The following is a 26,521-nucleotide window of genomic DNA, read 5'->3' as shown; positions in this document are numbered from 1 at the left end:
TCACCCTTTGGACTTCAAGGACATTACATCCCTCTCCACCTAGCAACACTATTTAAAACAACAAATGTTTCACACCATAAGCTCCCAGTTACAACTCCGGATGCAGCCGAAGTGAGATTCAGTGCCTTGCCTTGCTCCAGCAGAGACATATTTTGTGGGTTTGGACAGGTTGCTTTTGTTTCCAAGTCTCGGGTTCAAAGGAGAATAATATTTCTGCATCTCTGTGAGGAAAGAGGAGGCTAAAGCTACCCATGTTTCTGAGCTGTCCAGACAGAGCCTTAAATCTGTTTACTGTTAAAAAAGCAGTGATATCATTGCACACACATATTAATATAAAAATCTTCTGTTGCAATTTCACTGTGTGTTTTTGCTCTGCTGCAAAAAGAGAACATTAACAGCTAGAAATCCAATTTCATAAAAACACCAGCTTTAGTAACTCTAAATGAATTTTATTCATTTTTTTCTGGTTTATTTTGGTCTTCTAGTCTGCCCCACCCAATGTTTAGAAAGCAACCAGAGCCTCAAAAGTCTGGGCAAGATCTACATTTTTAGAAGACCAAAAACAAAAAATAGCAAAACAAAATTGGTATATGAATACAGTCACTGATACAATGAAGCCATATGACAAAATCTAAATGTTGCAATTAGTCCAAACCTATATACAACAGCTTTAGCATTTAAGAATTTTTTTCAATTACATATAACATGTAACTTGGATGTAACTAGAAACTATTTTTGGCAAAAAGCACTCAAAATACCTATATTGTGGGAAAACTAAAAGCACATAGTACAGCTTTCTAGTGCCAAAACAGACGTCATGGCAGCACCTGGAAGGACCTTTTTAGAACCAAACGCTTTTATGGAGCAATTTTCAAGGTATCTTAAATAAGCTGACGAAGAACAACCACTTTTGATAAGATGTAAAACTTCAGTTTTGAAAACTTTTGGTCATCAATTATTGCATAGCATTTTAACATAAGAGTAATTCCTACTTTATGACACTTAAAGGATTAAAGTTTGCCTGAAGTTTCCCATGTGGCAGAGTTCATGTGTGCTAACACACAACCCTTGTATTTCTCTCAGGAAACTGTACCTTCAACAACTGGCAAATCTGCTGCCTATTGACAAGGAGTGTGGCTGAATACAAGAATCCAAACAGCCTCATCAGCCTTCCTGATCTGTAGAGTTATGAGGGTTTCAGCTACGTCTCCCTTTTTTTGATTTGAAATCAATGTCCAAATCCCTCATAGATAGAAATGAAGACATGGGTTAAGCATCTACCTTAGCTTCCAGTGAACCTTAGACATGAATTAAAATGAAAGCTGCCCAAAACATCTGCCAGGACACTTTAGAGAAGAGCTACAGGTTCAGCTTCTATTTCAATAGTACAGGACTGAACAAGGGATATCAAGGAACTATTCAAAGTCAATTTTATTTCTTCTCATATAGAGTGCCAGGAATTATCTTATAATCTGACTTATCACAGAGCTAATCATTTCATTTCAAGAAGCCAAATTCATGTATGCTTTTTGCCTTGTGAAAAAACACACAACTCTTCTTGCTTACTTCCCTGAGAGCCAAGCTGCTTGCCCATTCCCTCCAACAGGCGAGCCCAGCTTCAGGCCCAGGAGAGTCACCCTCATCACTACCAATTGCTGCTGGCATTGTGCAGGCAACTGCACAGCCCCACACATGCCCGCATCTCTTGTTCTCAGGAATTTGGCAGAGGCACAGCCCTACAACTGACACTGCCCCACAGATGACAAGTGCCTCAAAGTCACATCCTCTAAGGATTCAAGAGCCTCAGACAATGCTGCCTGCACCATGCTAAGCTCATGGGGGCCACAACTAACTCCAAGCAATATGGTTTAGCAATACAGTAGAATCTGGCAGGAACAGTCCCGTCTGCAGGTAATAGGCCATTCCACAAAAACAAAACCAACAACAACAAAAAAAAAAACTATGAAGGAAAATAATCAGTCTGGATGAAGAGAAACCAAATGAAAGCATAGAAACTTCATTCACCAATAGATGAAGGAGGAAGGTACTCAGCACTTCCACTTCAAAAGGTCTGAGGACAAAAGACAGACTCTCCTCTCACCTGCAGCAGAAAGCCACGTTAGATGAGGAAATACTATTATAGCGAACTATGCAAAGAGGCTACCACAAGCAGCCCACCTCAACCACTCACAGGCTTCATGAGCAGCTAACATGACAAGAAATCTTCTAGTGTAACAAAGATGGATCAACTCTGACTGAGACATTGGTCCTTGCTCAAAAATGGCCCCTAACTGGAAGAGACTTCTCCAGGATCCCAGTAGCCCATGAACCTGGTTCTTAGTCAGCTGAGTCTCTTTACACATTTAAACTACAACTACTGAAACAAAGAAAATTTGCAGGGAATAGAATACATTTTGAATTATGAAAGGAAGAGTTTGGGGAAAAGATTTTTATACTGTACTGGACCAAGCAATAGAGATGTGGGAGAAGGGGTGACAAGTTTCAGGCACAGAGACACTTTCTGAGGTCCTTAACGGCATGCTGATGTGTTTTGCTGTTGTAGGGCTTCCCACTAATCTGCAGAGGTTGTCCCTCTATCATTACAAAGGAGCCAGCACAGTCTGAGCTAGCAAGCCATAAGAGTTAAATGAACACTGCACACCAATTAGAAAAACTCTACAGTTAAAATCAACTGCAATTTCAAGGTAAAAAAGAAAGAGGAGAAAAATAAATCAAAAAACCCTCACTCATTCACACTCTCACAGAAAAAGCTGAGTACAGTTAGCATGGGGAATCCAATCCCTCACACATTCCCATTCCCTGACAGCACATTCACAGCAGTTTTCAATAAACATCTACACAAGTCACTGGAAGGGAAAAAAAAGATCTGTTTTCTTTCATACAATTACACAAAAATAACTGTCATCACAACCATCCTTGTGGTAGAAGAGTCCATATTTGCCTGCACTGAAATCCATCTGCAGCTGCCCTGTGGAAAAGACAGCCAATAATTGGCTTCTTTCACCTCTGTTAACCATGAACAAAAGTGTCATTCAGCTCCCAAAAGGATAGAAGGCACCAATGGATGGTCAGCTCTCTGAGCCAGTGGGCTGGAATAACAATAACCCTGTAGCATTTTCTTTTTCCTTTTGTTTAGTCTTTCAAAGCCCTTAATTAAGCCCTCACAAAGCACCCCTACAGGCTTCTTTCAATGAGGCATTACACGCCTGTTTTCTTGTATTTAAAGAAGAAAAGTAACAGGGAATTCTGAAACACATTAAGCAGTACACACAATTTCCACGTATTCACAACTGAAATACTGTTACATTTTAGCTTTTAAATATTATCATCATTAATAAGAAGTTCAAGCTTACTATGCTCACTCTTTGCTGTACATCCCTCGCTAAATACAGGCAGTCATAAAACTAGCCTATCTGCAACAGTTCACTCAAATCTATCACAAGACAGCAGCCCCCAAAATGAAAGCAAGTGGAACAACGCATGTTGATCAAACATCCCTGGTCGCCCTGAAGCAGACAGCAGAGAAAGGACCGAGTAACACTGAGGCTGCACATGATGCATCAGCATTGTCTGAAAATAGAGCTGGTGAAGGCTAAGTATAAACCCTGCTATGTAAGTGGCCTCTCATACAATTAGATACCTACTTGCATTTAATATAATGAAGGTAATCTGTACTCCACTATTTGGGACCAAACTGATGTAATACTGATGTGTGTGTATTAAACAGGACATTTGAGGATTACATCAGCTTTTCGGCAGTGTAGGCAGATTCTGTTTGACAGAAACGCTACGGAAATTTGTAATACTTGAGCCACAACCGGGAAACAAAACAGTTTTAAGAAAACACCATTGAAATACCATCCTCATAAATGCAGGCTGATTGGAGGAAACCTAGTCATCTAATCCCTTCACACTCCAAACCAGCCAAAGCAGCAGACTAATGTGGTCAGTGTTTTTTGGGTGGCATCCAATGCACATGGTGAAGGGCTTGGGGGTAGGTAGGGAGTACCAGGTACAACCACCACTTAACAAAGCCATCACCTGCTCAACAGTGGTCCAAGCCCTCCAGGGTGCTGCTGCCTTACTCCATGTCATAGGTTAGCAAGCATAGTCCTGGAAGGGATGTCCTTACTAAGGGGTGCTTACAGCTTCTTCTATGACCTGATAGAACCTATCAGCTGGCCAGTTTGAATATGGACAATTCTTTAAGCCACTTAAAATTGTGATCGCCTCTGTGATACACACTTAAGAATAGACAAACCCCCCACAGCTCTCTCTCTCTCGTTTCTGGTGCTGGGACAGGTGGCTGCGGGCCCTGTGCGGGCTGCTCGGGCCAGGCCGGGCCGGGCCACGGCTCCAGGATGACCTCCTCCCCAGCAGGACTGTGGGCAGCCAGAGCGGCTTGGAAGCCCCCTACCCCCCTCCACTGCAGCCAAGATTTCAGCAAAAGCAGCACCTCTGTCCGGCAGAGGTCAGGTGACCAACTTCGATAAGCCACATTCCAGCTGCAAGGCCTAGGTGAGATTAACCCTTTTAGAGCTGTGAAGAGCTGAAAACCTGACAGAAGAGAAAGAGGAGATGCTTAAAGCTGAAATTCTGTTGTGAAGCTATGATATATCAGAGTATCCCGTTGTAATTTCATGAAGATATGGGGGATGGAGTGTTCAGCTCGTAAGCAAAAGCACCTGCGCTGAGATAGGCAGATGCTGACGCAGCTGTAATTTCATGAGAAGTTTGGACAGGGAGAGATGAACCAGATGAGGACTTTTGCTCCAAATGGGAAAGGAGAAAACCTCAGTTCCTAGAGATGCTCCCAGAGATAGTCCTAACGATGAAGATGAGGAAGACCCTTTGCTCCCAGAGGAAGACCCTTTGCTCCTAGGGAAGGAGAAGGGCCTCTGTTCTTGTTTCTGAACGGCTCAACCTTAAAATTGTACCCCAAAAAACTTCAAGAGTGGACCCTTGAAAGCAGTTGTGGGAAAAGCTGCAAGTCGGGGGAAGGGACTCACACGCAGGCAGAGAGACTCCTCTTCCTAAATGGACTGAACAATATTTGGAAGTGGGCGGCTGTCTCATTGTGATAGTGTTTTCACAGCACGAGCAAGAAGAGACTTCTCTTTTAAATGGACTGAACAAGGTTATTATGGAAGTGGTAAACAGACTGAACATCTTAAGGGTTGTCTTTTTACATTATCAGTGGGAGAAGGGAGGAAGGTGGGGGGGAGGAGGAGAGTTCTGAAGGTATGGTATAATTTTTTTTTTCCTTCTTTTAGGTCTGTTAATAAACTTCTTTATATTCTTTCAAGTTTGTTGCCTGCTTTGCGTTTCTCCTAATTCTTATCTCACAGAGGATAAACAGTAATGATTATTTTGGACCAAACCACTACACTATATTGGTGTTTCTGCCCAGTTACAGAACCAAACCCTCGACACTCCATTATCTTGTAAATGCCATTGTCCTGTGAATGCAAGCAGCTTCCCCACGGGAGATTGGCCCAGCCAGTCCAGCCAAAAACTACCAAAGTCATTACCAGAGGATAGTTTTCACATCAAAGAATCACAGGCTGAGGCTCTGGTAATCTCTAAAACTCTTTCTCCCCTGAAAGAAAACTGGAATAGCCTTTTTGCAATTGACAGAAACCCCCAGAACATTTTGAAGAACAGACCAAAACATTTTTATTACAAACACCAATCTGAGCAAATGCAAAAAGTCACAGTTTAAAATCCTCTCTACACCACCTATGTATCCAGCAGGCACTGTTTAAAAGCACCACATGCTATAAAGAAAACTGTGCGTCTAGGCAAAACCTGGGATTGTTCAGCTGGGAAAAGAGAAGGCTTTGGGGTGACCTAATTGCAGCCTCCCAGTAGCTAAAAAAGAAATGGAGAAAGACTATTTACAAGAGCATGTAGTGACAGAACAACACGGAATGGCATCAAACTGAAAGACAGTAGGCTTACGTTAGATATTAGGAAGACATTCATTACTGTAAGAGTGGTGACACACTGGAACAAGTTGACCAGAGAAGTTGTGGTTGCCCCATCCCTGGAACATCCCTTGTTCAAGGCCAGGTTGGATGGGAGTCTGAGTGGAAGGTGACCCTGCCCATGGCAGGGGGGTTGGAACTAGGTGATATTTAGTCCTTTCTAACCTAAAGCATTCTACGATTTTATGAAAACGCAACTGGGTACAAATCAACGTAGCCCTTTTTATAATTTTTTTTAAATACACCAAAGAGTCAGCTGCTTGTAATTCTGTTCACATAATCAAAGAAGCAACTTCCCTGCCAAGAATGGTAATTTAATGGTAGTCAGTGATTTTGCTTTTCAAAGATCAGATGGCCTACTTAGGCATTATACACCAAAATCTCTTTCTAGTCGTACCTTAGACCACTGAATTAAGGCCATGACAACACATGATGACCACCTGTCCTACATGGTGTTCCTGTTTCCTCCTCCTACAAGAAAATGTGATGTAACTATACAAAAAAATAAGGAGGAAAAAACCACTGCAAGACTTGGTTTGAAGGCCTAACTCCACATATTTTCAGAAAGCCTACTCACAAGCCTTTATCAGAATGTCTCGTATCATTGACCTTAACAGAGTGCGACATTGATAAAGGAAGAATTTTCACTCAAGTTGTGTTACATTATTGACAATTTCTCTGATTATTTACCACAGCAGTTCAGGAGGAACTCTTCTCTAGCAGCAAAGAGCAAGAAAAGTAATTTACATTCTAAAATCAAGCATGAAAGCTCATCCTAAGTGCATCCAATGTATCAGCTACAATCCAAATTTGTATCAAGCTGATAAAAATACTGCTAAAATATCTGATAAAACTGCAATATAACATGAGAATATGCCATTGTAATATAATATAAAAAAGCAAAACAAGACTCAGCCCATCCTGTCCAAGCCAAGGCCCACACGAGGGTGAGGCTTTGCCTCTCACTAATTGCATGGCTCAGTGTCTAAACTGCTGTTGTCAAAAAACAAACAAAAAACCCCCCCCAAACAACATCAACAACAAAACCCCAACAAAAACTCTCAAACAAACAAACGCCCAGACAAAAACACCCAACCAAACCAAGCAAATACGGCGATGAACTAAAACACACAAAGTCCCATTGAGCAACATGTACTTTTTTACATTGAGGATGGCAGAGCACAGGAACAGGCTGCTCAGGAAGTAATGGAGTCTCCCTCTGGAGGCATTCAAACCCCACCTGGACACATTCCTGTATCACCTGCTCCAGGTGATCCTGCTTTGGCAGGGGGGTTAGACTGGATGATATCCAGAGGTCCCTCCAACCCTAACAATTCTGTGAAAAAAAATGAAACCAAACAACCCCCCCAAAACTATTCAGACATCAGAGGCACTCACAAATCACTGTTGGTTAGGAATTGCATCTCAAACTGGGTACCTGTGCTAACCAAATTTAGTAGGACAGCTCTGGACTTCTGGATTTTGCCCTAACATGAATAAAATTAGTAATACTTACTATTGCTGACCCAACAATATAACCCAATAAAAACTTAGCATATTTTCTAATTTTTAAGGAAAATGTATACAAGCATATGAAATGTTTCACAGAAACCCTCTACAAAAAAAGAACTGATAGCCATCACTTGCAATTATAAAAAAAGAGGTAAAAAAAGTACTTAATACCAATGATTTTCTTGAAAAGATTAAGTTATCTCTTCAGTTTAACTTTGTTCTTAGTATTTAAATACACCTATTTAAAATCGAGCAGTTTTTAATCACTAAACTGTCAAGAAAAAACCAGCTTACTTAATGCAAACAGAACATTTCAAGTATTCACATGAAAAACAAAGACATATCACATAACTGTTGGTCCGCACTCTGCAACAGAGATTAAGGATTGTCAAGCTTAATCTTGTACATAGAATCAATTTTTATACAAACACATCTAACTCATGTGTGATCAAAAAGCAAGCGACCCACAGAAGGCAATCAAGTGATCTGCCTATATTTCTAGCTTGCTTATAGACAGATATAGTACATGCATCTTCTCAGCAACATGCATTTTACAGATGAACTCCAAGAAAAAAAATTGGCTTATGAACACTGGTCTACTTGGTTATCTCTACATGACAAACACAGGCATATTTTTACATCATCATAGCTATTCTATCGGCAAGGAAATACACTGGCTCTTACCTAAAGGCCACTGACCAATGTAAATTCACATTATGACAACTATAATGGATACAACGTGGATAAAACGTATCCTTCCCAAGCTCCATTAAAAAATGATCTGGTTTGTCTTGTTCTTGCTTGTTTGGAAGAAGTCTGGTTCCTTCTACCTTGAAAGACTATGAATTTTACTGGATCAGTAAACCAAGGCCGGTAGAACTTGCTTGAAACCTGCTCCTAATAGCTCCTTTAAGCTATTGACACCCTGTTTCCTCATTACCAATTTAATAATTTACTTCCATTAACACACTCATTTTTCCAATTTACCACCAGCAAAATTATGAAGATAACATTAAAAAAAAAAAAATTAATACCCTGAAAGTTAACAGGGTGTAAAGGTTTCTATTGAAACTGGCAAACCATTTTTAATACAATAAATGAAATCATGCTCTACAATTACAGTATCAGATTCCACAATAAATAACAATGTATCTTATATTCACTACCAAATCTGAAAAGTGTAAAGCAGATGCAGTGATTTATTTTAAATTTTAGTTGAGGGACAGGTGATCAGAGTAGAGGTTTAAGAGACTTCCTTAGAGGAAAAGGTGAGGAAACACGGAAAACATAATCACTTTTTGTCTGTTTTTGAACAAACACCAGGGTATAATGAAGAAGGCAATTTTTAAAAACATACATAGCTTTGTCAAGTTCAAAGTTTATTTTTTCCACATATACAAAGACAGTCAACTTTACAAATATTTACTGTGTCATTAACAGTAGAATTAAATAATTATTCCATCTTAATAAGAACACTAAATATTCAAAGGTTCAAGACAAATGGAACCTTCTGCTACTTTTCACTGTATTTGCCACAAAATAGTTAGATATAAGGACTATTTATAGTAAACATGGTAGAGTGAAGAAAACCATCCCTCTGACATATCAAACTGTATTCTGTACAGCATATAGATTAATAAATGTTGCAAAAGAAACAGCTTTTGGAAGTAATTCTGTACCACCCAGTTCAAGAAATTCGCTCTCCTAACTACCACTTAATTAAAATAAAAATTGTTTTAACAAAGAATGTATGCACTTTATCTCTGCTGGTCTTTACTATTTGTATTTTCTTTTCTTTCATCCATACTATGTATTAGGAAGGACAACATGGAAGGCAAATAGAAGGATATAAACCTGAGAAATTTCCACAAGATTAAATACGTATTTCTTTGCTACCATAGGAGCAATCAGTTTGGCAGCATTGCATCACATCCATCTTATAAATACATTTAAATACTGTATGATTAAACAGCTGCGAGTAGAAAGAAATGGTTGAATTAATGGATGTTATTAGGCAATTTGAATGTCTTTTCCTTTGTACCTGTATTCCCCCAATACAGTATTGAAGGGCAGTGTAAACTGGTGCTTTCCTGCTGAACTCATAGGACCTCTAGTTAAGGGAGAAATGTTTAGAGCTTGCTTATTCAGTACATATACTAGTTTAGTTTCTGCAAACTGAAGCTTAACATGCTATTTAAAAGGTATAATTTATGTTTCCAAGACAGCTCCAGGCACTGCCTTGTTTGGAGTTGCTTACCAAGCAACTACGTTTCTCCAAACAAACTAATGTGCAGAGGGTAAAGGGCAGTGAAGGTAATTATTGGAAGGAAATCTCTCCCTAGGCCAGAAAAGAATAATTAAGCTTGTGCATGTTAAATCACATGGGGAAGTGAACACTGAAATAATTGAGTGTGATAGCAAGACCTATCTATAATCTTCTTGAAAGGAAATTAAGGCAGGGATAATATCAAGTGGGATTGTTTAGGCAACATGAAGGCAATATCCCCAAACTTCATTCACAGTTCTTTGTATAAATGTTCACATTTTCCCTATACACACACACACTCCCCCACAGCAGAGAAAACCTACAGTAACCCAGTAATTAAATGAGTGTGCTGAAATCTAAAGCAGTTAAACTGCATTCTGCAATCCTGGATTCAACACAATTTACTTACTGCTCATTAATCTCTCCACAGATGTTATCTTTTTAACAGCTAAAAAAGCTTAAAATATGACCAAGATTTTCAATGCTTAAAATGCTTCTTGTGCTTCATTCACCACTCCACCTTGTCTAAACGCGTGCAATATATGGCAGTAAGTGTGATGAGTTTCCAGTCTAGTCCTTGCCCAAAAGCCTTGGGCCATTGTGTGAAAACTTAATGAAAGCCATTTGCACTGAAAAGCTGGTGAAGAAAAGCTGTAACAGTATCTCCTCCTTCTGAGTTGTACACCTGGGGGAAAGGGCCTTTCCAAGACATCCACAGCGCACTGCTGCTGCTGACAAGACAGCAGCACAATAGGGCCTGTTTGTGTTTTTAACTGCACATGCAGTGATTATTTGCTGAAGCTTCTTGGGTGATCTGCATATATTCTCTGAAATTACACTATGTGTTAGGTGCTTTTAAAATACAAAGCAAATATGGAGCAATATTCTGTATTTATAACATCCTAGGCACTTCAGGGAGACCTAAACCAAAGACCGACTATTTCATAGTGACAGGTTAAGAAGTAATCCCATTTCAGGCTATGCTTATATGTTTGCGCTCCCAAAGGACATAAGCAACATCTATAACACTGACAGATCTTAAGTCATTCCCAATAGTTTTGCAGATATGAATTGTTAAGATATCTGCTGTCAGCCTCAAAAGAAGCATCTGCTAGCACTGTTCTGCTGCAAGAACCTTGCTGTCTCTTTTACCAAACTTTAGAATTTTATAAGTCGCTCTTAACTCTTTTAGCAAAGCCCTCAGATTAAGTTGCTAAGACAGATATCCATAAGTTCCTGCAGATTTACATTGATGTACAGTAGAGCTAAGCAGAACTCACCGCTATCATACATAATGAGCAGCTTCCACTTTAATATAAACATGAGCAGGGCTCAAATCCCAAGGCAGGGTGCTACTACTTAATGGTTTTTCTTCCTTTAAATTAGAGATGCAAAAGACTTGAAATACTGAAAATGTAATACTGAAAATATGTAAAACTACCTCTACACTTTGCCTGTTGATTCACACTGAGATTCATCTGTTCTCTTAAAAAGCTAGTTTTCAATTTGATAGTTCAAGAAAGGCACCAACAATTAAAACTTACTTAGCACATGGAACAGTAGGCACTACGTAATTCTTGTTACTTTCTCAGTAACAGCAAAATGCAACTAATGTATCATCTCTTGAAAGAAGTGGGTTTTTTTAAATATGTACATACATCATACACACTGTAGAATCCTCAGTTTCCCCAGTACCTCTAAAGTGCGCAGACCAGAGATGAAACAGAAGCTGCCTATTCCCATTGAAAATGCCAAAGGACAAACTGGCGTGAAAGTCAATTTGCACAGCAAAGTGGCCAATAATATCAATCTTGACCCTTTTATAGTAAAATCAATCAGACTGGGCACCAAATTCACTGAGGCAAGTTCAATGAAAAATGGCATGAGGGACAAATATTTTTTAATGTTTACATTATTATTCCACTATTCTCTATTCTTGATGGCACTCAATCAACCCAGATCAGGTGATGCACTTTGCCTGAAGGACACAGGGAATATATCTGGTGAGGCAAATACCAAAGGTATTTGCATATTTATCTGATGTTTGTCAGAATTTCTCCCATTCATGCTATTAGGGGAAAAACAATTATTTTGTGTAAGTGAAGATACAATCACAGTGCAATCAGTCCTACTCTTAAGTGGGATTTCAGATATATTATTGTTTTCATGCTAGTCTTTTTTGAATACATAGACTTATTTTACTGGCGTAATTACTCAGGAAAGTTGAAGAGTTTTAAGGAGGAAAAACCTGTGCTGCTGCAAAATTGCAAAGGATTCTGCTGAAGAAGTAAACAAGTGCCACCTAATTATCCCAAAACCAAATTAAATCCCCGTGTAATGCTCTTGAACATTGAGATATTGCATGGTTTTGGTCTGAAAACTAGAGATCTGCCTTTGCAGTATGCAGGTTAAAGAAAAACAACATATAAACAAACTAGTTGAAATTTTTGAAAAAAATGACAAGCAGGAGCAAGTAAATTCTAAATAAATGGTTGACCTGATATTGAAGAGATATAGTGCTTCTAGTAAACATTTAGCCATAGTAACATAGAGCCAGCAGATTTGCCCTTGCAAAAGACATCGATTTTCTACACCTAGCAAGACATACCAGTTCTGTAAAATATTAACAGTTTGGTCAATATTAGCCCATCCACTTTCATTGGTTTTTTTAACCCAAATGTTAAAACCAACACCAATAAAAAATTACCTAAAGGCAGAAGCCTGTGCAGGCCCAAATCATCAGTAACTATATTCTCAGAGCAGGACTCTTTACAATGGATCATTTCCTTTCCTCTCCCTAGCTAATTCCATGAAGGCCACCAAGACCCTAAGACAACACCCAGCACAGTGAGCATTTAATGCCTCAAGAGAGCAACTACTTGAGTGAAACTGTAAATAAAGGAGATGAACAAGAAATATGTAGGTTGCTGCTGACAATGGCTTTGCAAAATTCCCTTGAAGAATGTGTAAGTCTGGCAACTATCTTCCGAACAGTGCAAGGCTCCTTTCCATAGGTTAAAGAGCTCCTAATTTGCAGGAGCAGCTCACAGAACTGCTGAGAGCACTACTACAGGCATGTACCCCAGTCTGGGACAGGTTTCCCCTAGTTAAAAAAAACAACATATTTCTAGGGCTTCCAATCATAGCACCTGAAAAAGATGACAACCTGTTCACAGCTTTTACATGCATGAGTGAAGTGAAAGTCAGATCCACAGTTCTGCCACATGAAGACCAGGCATGTTTCCAGACAGAACAACCCACTGCACCAGAGAGAGAGGCCTGCACTCTGAAGTCACAGGTTTCACAGTGTCTTCATTTTTCCAGATCAACCAACTACATCTGCTACTACTCTGGATCAGCATTTAGAAAACAGCAAGGAAATTCTCAAATAAGAGTTATTTTTAAAATAACATGAGACAAAGATTTAAAAAGGACAGTTAGGATACTCCATACATCAAATTCTAGTAACAAAGGACTGAAGCTATACACCACCAACTCCTTCTGACAGTCAAGGAGCAGCAAGCTTCCCCAAACATCCTTTCCTGGCTTGCACCATCCTCTACTCCTGCAATAGGAGCAAACTGTCCTGCTTTCTTGACACAACCCTAAAGCCTTGATTGCAGGAAAAACAAATTCTCACTTTACAAGCTAACACACTGCCATGTTCTGTTTGAATAACAGGGAACAGTGGGTGCCCTTTTTTGCTCTGAAAGGGGAAGCAATGGGCACAGGAGAAACTGACCCCCAGGTACATCCCAGCGGGACCCCTGTATCTGCGCTCATGTTTTGCATCTACTGAACACCACACACCAACCACCAGAGTGCCCAAATGGTTGAGAAAAAACACTGCATAGTATCACACATAGATGAATGAAACGCAACCACAGTGAACTGTACTGCATGGTCTTTGCAGTACTTTTGCAATACATTGCATTACTGCAACGTCAAAACAATATTGTTCTACATCTGGGGTTCTTGTACCACAAAAAAACAGTGCCAGGCAAAGTACAACAGCTTCAGCAAGAGCGTTTTGATTGCTCACAGCAAACCTTATGGTTAGCTTACCAATCAACTGTGAAGTCTGAAGCCCCCAACTCTCTGCCCTTACAGCCCTATACATCGCTTTCAAAGATGGGAATGAAATATTCCATATGTTTCCATCATCAGTGACACGCATATTGAAAGCACTGCTCTCCCCACTGGGGCACTGGGTCAGGCTATTAATCTGTAACTATGCAGATGTCAAGAAGGTAATGGCAAAACTCCCAAATTAAAACACATTTTTGGAGAGCAACCTTATAAAATATACAGCTGTATCTGCAGCACTATTAAGCTAAATTAAACAGGTTTAGGCCTCCCCTGCATACCTCTGAAATTGCACATTCATTTATGATTCACTACTAATCGTGTAACCATTTAAAAGTCCAGGCACATCTGCTTAGAAGTTTTAAGATGAAAAAAGCCCTTGCAAGATCTAGCATTTCACCACAATTGGCTGGAGAGAGAAATGGAGGAGGCACATCACTTTAAAAGAAAAAAAAAAAAAAAAAGCCTTTTTATTTTAGTACAAAAATGCTCAAATGAGAGCTGCAAAGATGGCTGTTTACTACTCTCCAAGGGCCTGACTTCTGAGGGTGCTCTCCAGAGTTCTCTCAACAACTTCACCTGACTTTGTATTTTTCTTCATTTTGGGTTTGGTTTTTTTTCAAGGTAAATAATTAGCACTTGCTCTTTTGGAAAGAATATCTTTTTTTCTGCTCCAGAGACAGAACCTTCTGTGCAACTTTAATTCTGTCTTCCAGACCATAATGATTTAAGGCTCCTCCTTCATTTTTAATGCAAAGCCTACAAGATTTATTACATTTGAAAAAAAGTGACTGTGTTCTTAGTTTTTGTAATAGTTTTCCTAGTCCTAAGGAAAAAGTTAACCTTCATAATTTTAAACTTTAATTCTGATTAAAAACAAAACAAAAAAAAATTCCAACTCAGAAATTACTTCAAGTTTATCTTTACTGTGCAAAATCTTGAGGCTGAGTTGTCAAAAGTCACTAACTACTGAGTCAATGACCTACAGGTGACCAAGTTAAAAATGAAGATTTTTAATTACATGTGTATTTATCAATATTAGATTTGAATGTCAACAAAAAAAACCAATACTGATACACACTGAACATCAAATTTAAGTAACAAATCTTAGATGTTTTAGAGTTATCTGACATTATACCAACAAACATCTGAAGACATTTAAAAATGCTGACTTGAGAAACACAAGAAACTTTTTTCAATTGTGAAGAAGATATTCTTATCTTTCACACACTCATTACTTCACATGTATCCTTAATGAATTGCACTCATCAGATATAAATGCAAAAAACACACGAAGGAAACCTAAGGAATTAATTTTTATTTCTGCCATGCTATGGAGACCATTCTTCCTTTGAGAAGACATCAAATTAAACAAAATGTATTTAATAATATACTTTCTAGTAGGTTAAAAAAAAAAAATTAATGTTCAAAGCTTAACCAAAGTTTTACTAACTCCAAAACATACTGTATGACTGAAACAGGCCACCAAAGAACAATATCACTTCCTTCTAACTCAGTAATAGCAAATATGAAAAACACATGAGGAAAAAGAGACTGATAAAAATTCCTGAAGTGATATTCTTATTTCCCAAAATCAAACATATCCCTCACAGATGTCAGACCGCAGTCCACCAGGGAATATATATCGATATCACCTGTTCAAATCTATTTTTTTTAAAACATGTTATCATATTGGCTGACATTATGCACAATACCATCGGCTGGCTATTACCCATTCAAATTCAACAGCAGTTTTCAGATATCAACTTTAAACTGTTATTTTTGACATCACTACAGTCTTCTCCGTGATTTTGTAAAAGATGTAAAATATCATTGTGCCTTCAAATTCGTGGTGAAGCTGAAATAGATTTCCCTTACTCTTTCAGCAACAGGAGTATGTTTCTGGGAAGTGGAAAGTTCAGACCTTGTCACCATCCTGTACCAGTTAAATAATTCAACAGTAAAATAAAATGGATTCTGCTATGTCAGGTATGTATTTTTAAAAAATGACATTAGATTTGAAAATATTGGATACTTCTAACTTCAGTGAAAGTCACAGAGAGGAACAGTAACTTAGCGCTTAAAAAAAAGGCAAAAGGTCAACTGTTTTGCAGGTACATCACAGGCCATTTTTTCGTTATTTAATTACACATTCCAGGTACCCTTACATCTACTGCTGCATGTTTCCAATTTGGACATATGTCATGGGTTAGCAAGCAGAGTCCCAGAAGTGATGTTCTTGCTAAGGGGTGCTTACAGCTTCCTCTGTGAGCTGACAGAGCCTATCAGCTGACCAGTTTGAATATGGACAATTCTTTAAGCCACTTAAAATTGTGACCGCCTCTGTGATCCACACTTAAGAACGGACAAAGCCCAAGCAGCTCTCTCTCGTTTCCGGTGCTGGGACAGGTGGCTGCGGGCCCTCGTTTCTGTGCTCGGGCCAGGCCGGGCTGGGCCACGGCCATCCTGGGGCCAATGGGCCCTGTTCCACCCACGGAACCCCCCACAGCCCTGCTATGTGCAGCCAGAGTGGCCCAGCTCCCCCTCTCCAGTGTGACCAAGATTCAGCTGAAGCTGCACCGCTGTCTGGCAAAAGATCATGTGACCAACAGTGATAAGCAACATTCCAGCTGCAAGGCCGAGGTGAGATTAACCCTTTTAGTGCTGTGAAGAGCTGAAAACATGAGGGAGAAGAAAGAGGAGGTGCTTAAAGCTGAAATTCTGTTGTGAAGCTATGATATATCAGAGCATCCCGTTGTAATTTCATGAAGATATGGGGGGTGGAGTGTTCAACTCGCAAGCAAAAGCACCTGCGCTGAGATAGGCAGATGCTGACGCAGCTGTAATTTCATGAGAAGTTTGAACAGGGAGAGATGGAAGCGATGAGGACTTTTGCTCCAAATGGAAAAGAAGACCTCAGTTCCTGGAGATGCTCCCAGAGACAGTCCTAGAGATGAAGATGAGGAGGACCCTTTGCTCCCAGGGAAGGAGAAGGGCCTCTGTTCTTAGAGACGAAATGCTCCCAGAGGTGGGTAAAGAGAACTTTTGTTTCTGAACGGCTCAACCTTAAAATTGTACCCCAGTAATTCAAGAGTGGACTGCTCGAAAGCAGTTGTGGGAAAAGCTGCAAGTTGGGGGAAGGGACTCACATGCGAGCAGAGAACCAACCCGGGCGGCTGTCTCGTTGTGATAATGTTTTCATAGCATGGACAAGAGAGACTCCTATTCCTAAATGGACTGAACAAGGTTATTATGGAAGTGGTAAACAGACTGAACATCTTAAGGGTTGTCTTTTTACATTATCAGTGGGAGAAGGGAGGAAGGTGGGGGGGGGGAAGACAAGTGTTCTGAAGGTGTGGTATGATTTTTTTTCTTCTTTTAGGTCTGTTAATAAACTTCTTTATATTCTTTCAAGTTTGGTGCCTGCTTTGCGTTTCTCCTAATTCTTATCTCACAGAAGATAAACAGTAATGAGTATTTTGGACCAAACCACTACACTATATTGGTGTTTCTGCCCGGTTACAAACCGAACCCACTACAACATACCAGCTTTATCTGGAACAAGAGTGAATTAATCTGGGCCTGATTCTGAAAGGAAAGCTCTTAGACATATTTATAGAGAGGACAGTATTTATACAGTAACACCAAGGTCTTCATCTCCTCTGTGTGAACTCCTGTGACAACCATCACTGCATGCAATTCTGCATCAACGAAACCAGTTGCTCACCTATCAGCAAAGGAAACACCAACGGCTACCTCCACTTTTTCAGCAGCATTTTGCAGGGCAAGCTAGTGGTGGGACTGCATTGAGAACCAAGACCACATGACCAGAAATCTCTTTTCAGACCAAAGTTTGACAACGTCTTATCAGAAACTGCAAGAGTACCTGAAAGGTAGATATGAAAAACTACAGAAGAGTATTTCTCTGTAGCAAAATCCTAGGTCACTGTTGAAGCAGATGGTGAATCTACCAGGTGGAGAGGATGGCCAGGGACCTCTAATCTGTGACATACGGTTGATACCTCTGTAAGCAAAGGTCTTGTAACATTTAAAACTCTGTTGCTTCAATTTACAGGTTTCTTCAAATAGCAATGGCTGCTTCTACTCTTATGTACCTTCTCCTACCTTTGTCTCCTATTTCCAGGATCATACAAATCTAATTCTTCCTCAAGCTATTTTTGATCTTCTGCTTCTTCCATAAAAAGACTCAAAACCACAGCTTGGCAGCACAGAGCTGCTGCCTGAAACACATTCACCCCTTAATAGAGTAACTGCTGGCAATGAAGTTCCATGTAACCATGCCGAAGTGAACCAGTCCCATCCATTTCACTCCCTTGTTTGTTTGTAAAACAAGGAGCAGGCAAACCCGGGCTGTTGGCAAATCCCCCAGAACACAAACAGAACATCAGCTCCTACCCATTCCCAACAAGAGGCTCATCTTTAGGAACAAGCTTTTAGGAAAAGCGCAAGGGCAGCTGAGAGGAAGATCTCTGACATTCAGAGATACTCACAGAGCCACGCAGCTCTCTAAAATGTGATATGGGTGCTCAGCCCTTTGGAAATCTAGGCCAGTAATTTTCTCTGGGTAAATAAGAGTTTGTGTTCTGCAAAAATTGCTGGCTTAGATGTAGAATACAAAACAAACAAAGATCCTTGCAGAGGAGGTTTTTTTGGTTTTGTTTTGTTTTTCAGTCCTTATATTACAGCTTCCATATTTTCCCTCTAGAGTAGACAGTTACTACCAAATTCCTCTCAAGAACTGAAAAGGTAACTATTTACTAGCATAAACTTGCTTACACTAAAGTCCAACTTTTTTCCATGCTGCAGACTTATCTTAGTATTTAATACCCAAAATCACACTTACAAGCCTCTGCCAGTAAGCATCAAATGAGAAATTACACATTGCTGATACAAATGAGCTCAGTGTACAAAATAAATGCCAAATACCTGAGAATTACATGCTATGGCAGAGTGTTGGGGTTTTTGGGGGGAGGGATAAAAGGTAAAGAGAAAATCACCAAATTCGATACCAACAAAAACATAAAAAGGCAAAAATATTTAATAAAACTTTGGAACACCAACAGCTTCACTTCGTGTATACTACCTAAAAGCATCTACTTTTTTACAAGACTGACAGATAAATTGGCCAGCTTGAAATGAAGATAAAGACTCCAATCCTTGGGTAATATATGCTGGAAAGACTGTTGCTGGAATCACTGAATGTTGCCTCCTGTCCATGGGATTTCATGGGCCTGTACAAATGTAACAATATTACTGATGACTTATTCAAATTCAAGTGACATGATCATGTCTTTCTAAAAGAAGCATGGAATTATTACTTGCCATCACATCACCAGTATGTAGCACAGGCAAGTGAAAAACTAAATTATTTACCTGTAAAACCTTCAAAAACCTCTAATTAGATAAGGCTTTTCTATCTCAGGAGAATTGCAGTTACGCTACATTTTCCAGACTCAAGGTCACATCTGGACATCTTCACTTTTCACCCTAACAACTCTACTAGACAGCATTAACAAAACTCAGCCATGTCCTTACTGTACTTAAGAGATATTTAGCATTCTGCTATGGTCAGATTTCTATCTTTGTACCAGATGTATGAGAAAAAGACACCTCACACCTCCCTACTACATTTTATCACCATTCTACAAAAAAATAACAGTGATAGATGAAAAGACAAAAAAAAAGGGCAAGGTCTGCTCAATCCAAACAGAACCATATCATTTTGCCTTTATACGTAAATGGAGAAAGGTATCTCACTCAATTGTGAGAGCATGTAGGTACTTCCAGATAGCATGTATACCCGAATACAGATTGCCAATTCTCTGTGATTGCTGAAGCAACCTGTAGTATGAAACAAGTGAAAAAAGGATCTCATCTTGACCTTATAAAGCTAGTGCATAACAGCACACAGAAAGACAGCACTATTAGGTTAAATGAGCAATAAAACCCAAAAGATCAAGATGACAATTTCATCCTGAAGGTCTATCACCTAGTCTAGGGCAGCCAGAGCTCCCAAGCCCCTGTGCCTTTCACAGCTCAAAGAAAATAAAATTAAAGCAAGGGACCCTACCGTTCCCTGAAAATACATACAAGAAGTACTAGAATGAAAACAATCTGTACTGTTTTCTTATTTCAAGTGCCTAAAATATAATAGTAGGCACTGAGAAGGGGCTATATTCCTCATGGTTGTCAGGCAAGACCTAAACCAGCAAGGCCCGTGGAAGATCTCTCCAAAAGTAATTATCTACAATTACTTGCTTTTAATCTCCTTTACAAGAGTCATACAAGTATTAAACCCTCCAAACTGGAATTTGAGTTCTCAAACTGACATCCATGAGAAGCACAAGCACATGTATGCCCTATTACAATTACCTCTCACTAGCATGAAATTTTCTAGAACATGGCAAGTGAAACATCATAGCAAAAATCAGGAGCATACAGCATTGGAAAAAAACCCAAACAAAAACCATTTTCGTATTCTAGCACAGGCACCACTTGTACAGATGACAGTTATTTTGCAACCAAGCAAACTGAACCTTCGTAAACAGAAAAACAGGCAGACGGTAATTAAGAGTTACATAAACACCTACCTAAATTATGCAGAACAAACGGTTGCCTACAGTGAAAGTATCAAGCAATTATCCGTGTCATCCCAACTCCCTCTGAGTTCCTCTCCATCCATCCCCCCAAAAAGTTTGGATCTAGTGCTGTCACCTCTCTTTTGTGAGTGCTTATACATCTCCCAATAATCTCTTCACTGAGATGACTGCAGTTGGGACAAAATACTCACCTTTATTCAAATTCCACCTCTCAAAGTTCACCAATGACTCAAAAGTAGTGACCAGATACTACATCTTTTCAAGCTGCTCGGTCTAATACAATTACCCTCAGGAGACCTCAACATACTTTGGTAATCATACAACTCCCCACTACCACTCCAGCCCCTCTCTCCCTGCTTTCAAACCACCACAGTAAGCAAGAAATGAGCAGAGGATCAGTCAAGAACTGAATAAACAGAAATAAGGAATGTGAAGGGTATTCTGTAAGGATATGCCTTTAAGGCTCTAGAGAAACTCCTCCCTGATCATTCATGGCAGCACCTTGGAAGTTAGGCTAAATTATTAGACTTAATACAAAGAAATTAAGATTCCAGGAAAACAGAACTAGTAAAAATTAAATACCAACTTCCTTCCATAATTCTCAACTGCCTTGGAACTCATTCACTAGCAACTTTAATTGTGAGCAACTTTTCTTCAGTTGCTCTCTCCTGGCCAAAGCAAAAATCTAGGTATAGCTTTGCTCTAGTATTACAGAACATCACCTCTAACACTTTCAGCCACCTCTATGCTACAGGCTCTCTGCTGCCATGGCTATAATTAAAAAAAAACCCTGTAGTAATGCTAAGGGGCTTTCCTGACATTATTAAGGTGCCTGACATAGAGCACAGTAAAGCTTTCTTCTCTTCACATGGCTAAGGTGCTTTGCCATGAGACAAACATGTCAGGTAGGGGTGTGATTTTATTTTCATGTCTTCTTCCTCCACACAAACCAACTCAGCATCTCTGGCAAAACTATACATTGCCCGGTTCAACCAGGTCAGAAGTGAGTTCTTTACTGCCTCCCAAACTGTCTTCTACATATCCTAGACTTCTAGTGGCCTCACTACAAGAGAGGCTAGTTAAGCTCAGAAGTACCAAGAAGTCATCAAGTTTTTTTCCTTCTGTAAATAAGAAAGCAGGAACTATACACAAATGGGGATCAAGAGTGTCCTCCACTGCCACAGAATCAGAGTCTTCTCAAATTCAACAAAGTTTCTAATCAAGCTTAAAGAGCACAAAATCAAAAGCTACAAAAACTCATTCCAAAGCACACTGAAGTGTGTGCAGGTCTCCTCTCACTTTTGCCGTGTCACATTGGCTGTGTGAAATTTACCTGCACAGTAAGGAGAAACTTATAAACTGAAACTCTTTGGCAGCCTTATCTCTCGTGGGTGTTGGCTATGGCAACTTGTGCCCATTAGACAACGAATGTTGTGTTGCAGACACTCAGGGATGTATCAGCCCGTTTTATAAGACGGCCAGACAATGGAGTAGCCATAAAAACTTATGCTTAAATGCAGCTTTTACCAGAGAGGCTTCAAGCATTTTATTAATTTGGGTAACTTCCCTGTTTTATCTGTGGAGGAAAGAGAAGCCTGTTTACCAGTAAGTCCAAGGGTTCATGACGGCACTCAGAAACCACCATTTCTGCCACAGGAAAAACACCACAAAGTGAGGTCCCACTAACACCTTATAAGCACAAAAAAAAAAAAAAAAGGAAAAACACAGGTAACAACTGAGACCTGCAACTTCTACCATTCATCAAATACTACACAAGAAAAAAGGCCCAGTAATCTTTCTCCACCCAGTCTGAACAACTAAAAGAAACAATCCAAATATGTAGGAGAAATTGGAAACCTCCTCACTAAACAAAATATCCAGTAACTAAGAATCAGACTCCCTTTGTATATTAAGTGTAGGCAAACAAACAGAAAGAAAATAAGTGCAATTTTCGAAGGCACTGTTGTATTCTGACAAAACAGCAATTTAGTACCGATCTGAAACCATGCACCATCATTTGCCGTAGTGTGCTGTATTATATGTTGTAAACACGGCAAAGCTTTAGTAATACCAGACTTGACCACTGGCCCATACTAGACCTTGCTCCACCCTGTGAAATCTGCGCTGAGAAGTGGGGCAAGACTGACAAGTTTTATTGTGAAACTTAACAGGTTTGTGGATTAGCAAAGCTACCGTATTGAAAGCTGCAAATCCCTCCTCGGTCATGTCTCTGCAGAACAGGGCTCATTCCTCAATTAAAATCTTAATAATAAAGTTACCAAAACGCCACACAAGATCTACCAGCTTCTGCCTACTTTACAACATTATCATAGAATATGGGATAAAACGTTTTAAGAGTTTATATTTTTCTTCATTCACAAGCAAAACTCGATAAACTTCTGATGTTTACTTATGCTGGTTTTTTTCAAGGTTCCCCTGAGCTTTACCATAGTGAGAAATTTTGTAGAAGTGAAGGCACCTTATTTAAACAGACTTATTTCGGACTGAAAATGCCTCGACTTTTGGGAGAAAACTGGCTAGCCTGACAACTGGTCGCTGGAGAAAAACTACGAGAAAGGCAATTCAGGGCGAGGACATCACGCTGAGGCACACATATATGAGGGCAGCAGCTCCCCCCCGGCTCAGGACGGCACCGGGATTGACTCGGGCCCCACCAAACCCCCCACAAGACCTCCCCTTTCGCTGCCACAGGACCCGAGCAGCTTCCTCCCGGCCTTTTAAACCTGCGACGCCGATTCCTTCGGGGTCGGCCGGCTCACGTCCATCCGCCGGAACCCCGGGGTGCCGCCTCAGGCCCTGCCAACCTCACCTGCCCTAGCGGGGCCGGGCCCTGCGTGCGGCCCGGAAGCCCCACCGCGGGAGCGCGGCGGCCCCGGAGTCGGCCGCGTTAGACCCGCAGCAACAACAACCACATACACACTCAATTGTCGGGGGTACCCGCCGCACGTACCTCCCCGCCGCGGCTACCTGCCCGCCCGTCCCCAGCCCGGCCCACGCCCCGACTCACAGGGCGTGCGTGAAGGCGCTGAGTCCCGGAGGCACGGCCACAAGCCCCCGCCCGGAGCAGTCCACGCCGCGGTCGCCGTCGCAGCTGCAAGGGGCCGGGCAGGGCGGGGGGGACGCTCCGCCGCTGTGTCCGGCCCAGCTCCCCAGGCCCCAGGCGACGAGGCCAAACAGCGCAAGGCACCGCATCGCCGACCCTGCCGGCCGCTGGCCGCCCAACCCCCCCCCCCCCCGGCCCGGCTCGGCTCGGCCCGGCCTGCGGCTCTCCGCTGGCGCACTCCGCGCACCAAGCCTGGCCGGCTGCCGGGAAAACGTATAAGAACCCACCAAAAACAACAACGACAAAAAAAATCAAAATAAAGAGGCTCCTCCGTCCGGCGTGGCTCTGGGGCTGCCTTAGCGGGAAGTCAGCCCTCCGCCGCCCGCCTGCCCCGTGCACAGACCGCAGCGCTGCTCGCCACCGCTCATCTCAGCCCCGCAGGCAGCGCGAGGGACAGGCCGTGGCGGTCCCGGGCCGTGCGCCCCGGTCCCTCGGCAGCCCGGCTCCGGGGCTGCGCTCGACGCACCCGCCCCTCCCAGACCTCGGTCCTGCAGCCGCGGCTGCTCCGCGCCCAAGGCAGAGGTGCGTATGCTAATGAGGCAGCCGCACCCGCGCTCCCGTTGGTGCAGAGCTGGCGCGGGGTGGTGAATATGCAAAACAGAGCTCGACCGCAACCAACGGACGCGAGGGGCGGGGCCGATGGTGGGGCAGCCTCTCCTTCCCCGCGCTGCCGCCGCACCGCCGGGGCGCTCCCCGGACGCCGCCTGGACCTCCGGGACCCCCAGGCCCCTCGTCCCGGTACCCACGGAAACGTGACGGAATGAGCCGAGCAGCCGCGGGGCTGGGGCCAGGCTGGCCTGTGAATGAGGGCAGCGCCGTGCCCCGTGACCTCAGGACACCATTTCCAGCTACAGCATTGCCGCGGCAGGGGCGTGCGGGTGCCTGGGCCCGCATCCCCTAGCAGCCGGCAGGCACCGGTACCAACAAGGCCCCAACAATGCAGCGGGAGGAGATAAAGGCAGCCCCGTTCGGGGTCCGGTACTAGAGGATTACAGCTGGCATGGCACATCCATCCTCTGGTAACAAGGACAGGGAGCCATGCCGTCCTTCTGCCTCAGGGACACAAAAGCGTTTCACACTACTGTTCCCAAAGCAGCAGAGACTGCAGCACAAGCTCTTCTCAAAACCGGTTTGCTTTTAAAGAACTGTTTCCTTCCCACACAAAACACTGCCGTGGTACCTGGCTTTTATACAACTCATACATCTCAACCAAACCTGTGCCCATCTGGGTCCTCTTCTCCTAACCACCTTAAAAAAGAGTACTAAACAAAACTGAAACCCTATCTGTCCTTGTCATTAGTTCCCTGCATCACCCAAGTGTTTTTTTAGTGCTTTCTTTTGGATGCTTCTAATCTGCAGCCACCACGAGGAATAAGCCTGCTGCATTAGCTTAGCTCACTCATGCACCATGCTCCACGCAATCACCAAATCTCACTGGGGATGTCACAGCAGCACTTGGATAACCAGCTGGGACCTGTCACTGTTGGCCCACTCTGGTCCAGACCCCATAACATGTTCTGAGCCAGCAGACCTGGCTGAAGAAAGCACTGCAAAGGCACCGAATCTTGTCCTGGTGCACACTCACACCACCTATTTTACATGTCTCATTTGGATGCTCTGAACTTGCCTGGGGAGTTGCCTGCCCAGCTGCACTGCCAGCACAGCCTGAGTCACACCCAGGCAGGTGTCTCTGCAGCCCAACCTAAACTGCACAAACACCCGCAGAGCCCACTACAGACCTTTGTAAAGGCAGGCAGGTACCCTTCTGTCCATTCTGTGTATAAATGACAGAGAAGCACAAAAAGTGGTCAGGGGCTGACAACCTGCCTCTGCCACAGCAGGGAAATGGGATGAACAACACCAACATGTATACACAGAGCTCCGCCAACTTCCCTAAAGCCAGGAGTAGATTTGCAGTGGAAACTGAGCCCTTAATCCAAAGTAAAAGCAACTGTGCAAGGGTGTCACATGGCCTGGTAGCAATTACTTCAAGTTCCTGCAATTGCATATGAAAAATTCTAAATACCTGCAAATATATGGTAAGGCAAACAGGTCAGGGATGAGGCAGGCCTGCTTCCAGCGGACACACAGTGAAGAGACAGTGTTCATAGCAACCCTGGCCTGGCACTGGTGCTCTGATCATGTGCAGGTCAGTCAGAAGTTGAGGAGCTCATACCTTGCACTTCGCCTTCCAAGGACTCCCTGTAACAACGCTGACATCCCAGAGGGCACCCCATGCCAGGCTGAGGTCCATGCTAATCACACCTTCCTTGAACTGACAGAAGTGGGGGGGGAAAAAGCAAAAGTCTTTGCTTAAAAATAGTAATTTGGTGAAAATTAAAAATCAGGCATGCAAATAATGGAGACCTGAAGATTTAAAATCATCTCTGCCCAAGAAAGTACAGTGCACAGTGAGGACCCTAGAAATATAGATCCTCTAGCCACCACCATCTCCATTGCCTACATTTCTCCTCATCATTTTTCAACTTTTAACTCCCTTCTAAATGTGTTAACATTATTTTATGTAGTTGCAAAAAATGTTATTTTCTTGCATTTGGGAATCCGGTTCCTGATGCACTGATTTTATATTAACATCATCACTTACCAGTGCAAAAGTAAGGTCATTTTAATAACAGGCTATGTGCTTGTCCTGTTGTGAGACATATGAAGTTCTCAAAGTTGAATCTACCAACATATGCTAAAACTTTGCCATATAAATACAGACACATATGGTTATCTTTTGTCCTCCCCAGCTGATCTTGGCAGGGATATGCTGTTGTCAAAGCCATATTGTTCTTAGAAATGTCAGGGTCAAAGACACCGTGCATTCATGTCATTCTCTGTGCCTGTGCTTAAGGATAGCAGTGGAGGACCAGCAACCAGTATAGAAGGGGAAAATATTTAA

At 41.9% G+C, this 26,521-nt stretch overlaps 1 protein-coding gene across 3 annotated transcripts in view; it reads right to left on the bottom strand.

Moving 5' to 3' along the window:
* The window catches only part of LGR4 (leucine rich repeat containing G protein-coupled receptor 4), a 75,333-nt gene extending 51,204 nt beyond the window's left edge, over nt 1–24,129 (bottom strand). For 2 of the 3 annotated variants that reach the window (XM_042035672.1, XM_042035673.1), the window contains exon 1: nt 23,521–24,129. In XM_042035672.1, the coding sequence (XP_041891606.1) occupies nt 23,521–23,705 (185 nt within the window). In that variant the 5' untranslated portion in view covers nt 23,706–24,129. Of the gene's footprint in view, nt 1–2,025; nt 2,102–23,520 lie in introns of those variants that run through there. The other variant, XM_042035675.1, reaches the window with a different exon arrangement.
* Nucleotides 24,130–26,521: the final 2,392 nt, after the last annotated feature.

The sequence above is a fragment of the Corvus kubaryi genome, unplaced genomic scaffold (genome assembly GCF_017639235.1).
Source record: "Corvus kubaryi isolate FWS band 111438036 unplaced genomic scaffold, C.kubaryi_AGA036_p1.0 37384, whole genome shotgun sequence".
NCBI lineage: Eukaryota > Metazoa > Chordata > Aves > Passeriformes > Corvidae > Corvus > Corvus kubaryi.
This window is presented reverse-complemented; position numbering and strand designations above follow the sequence as displayed.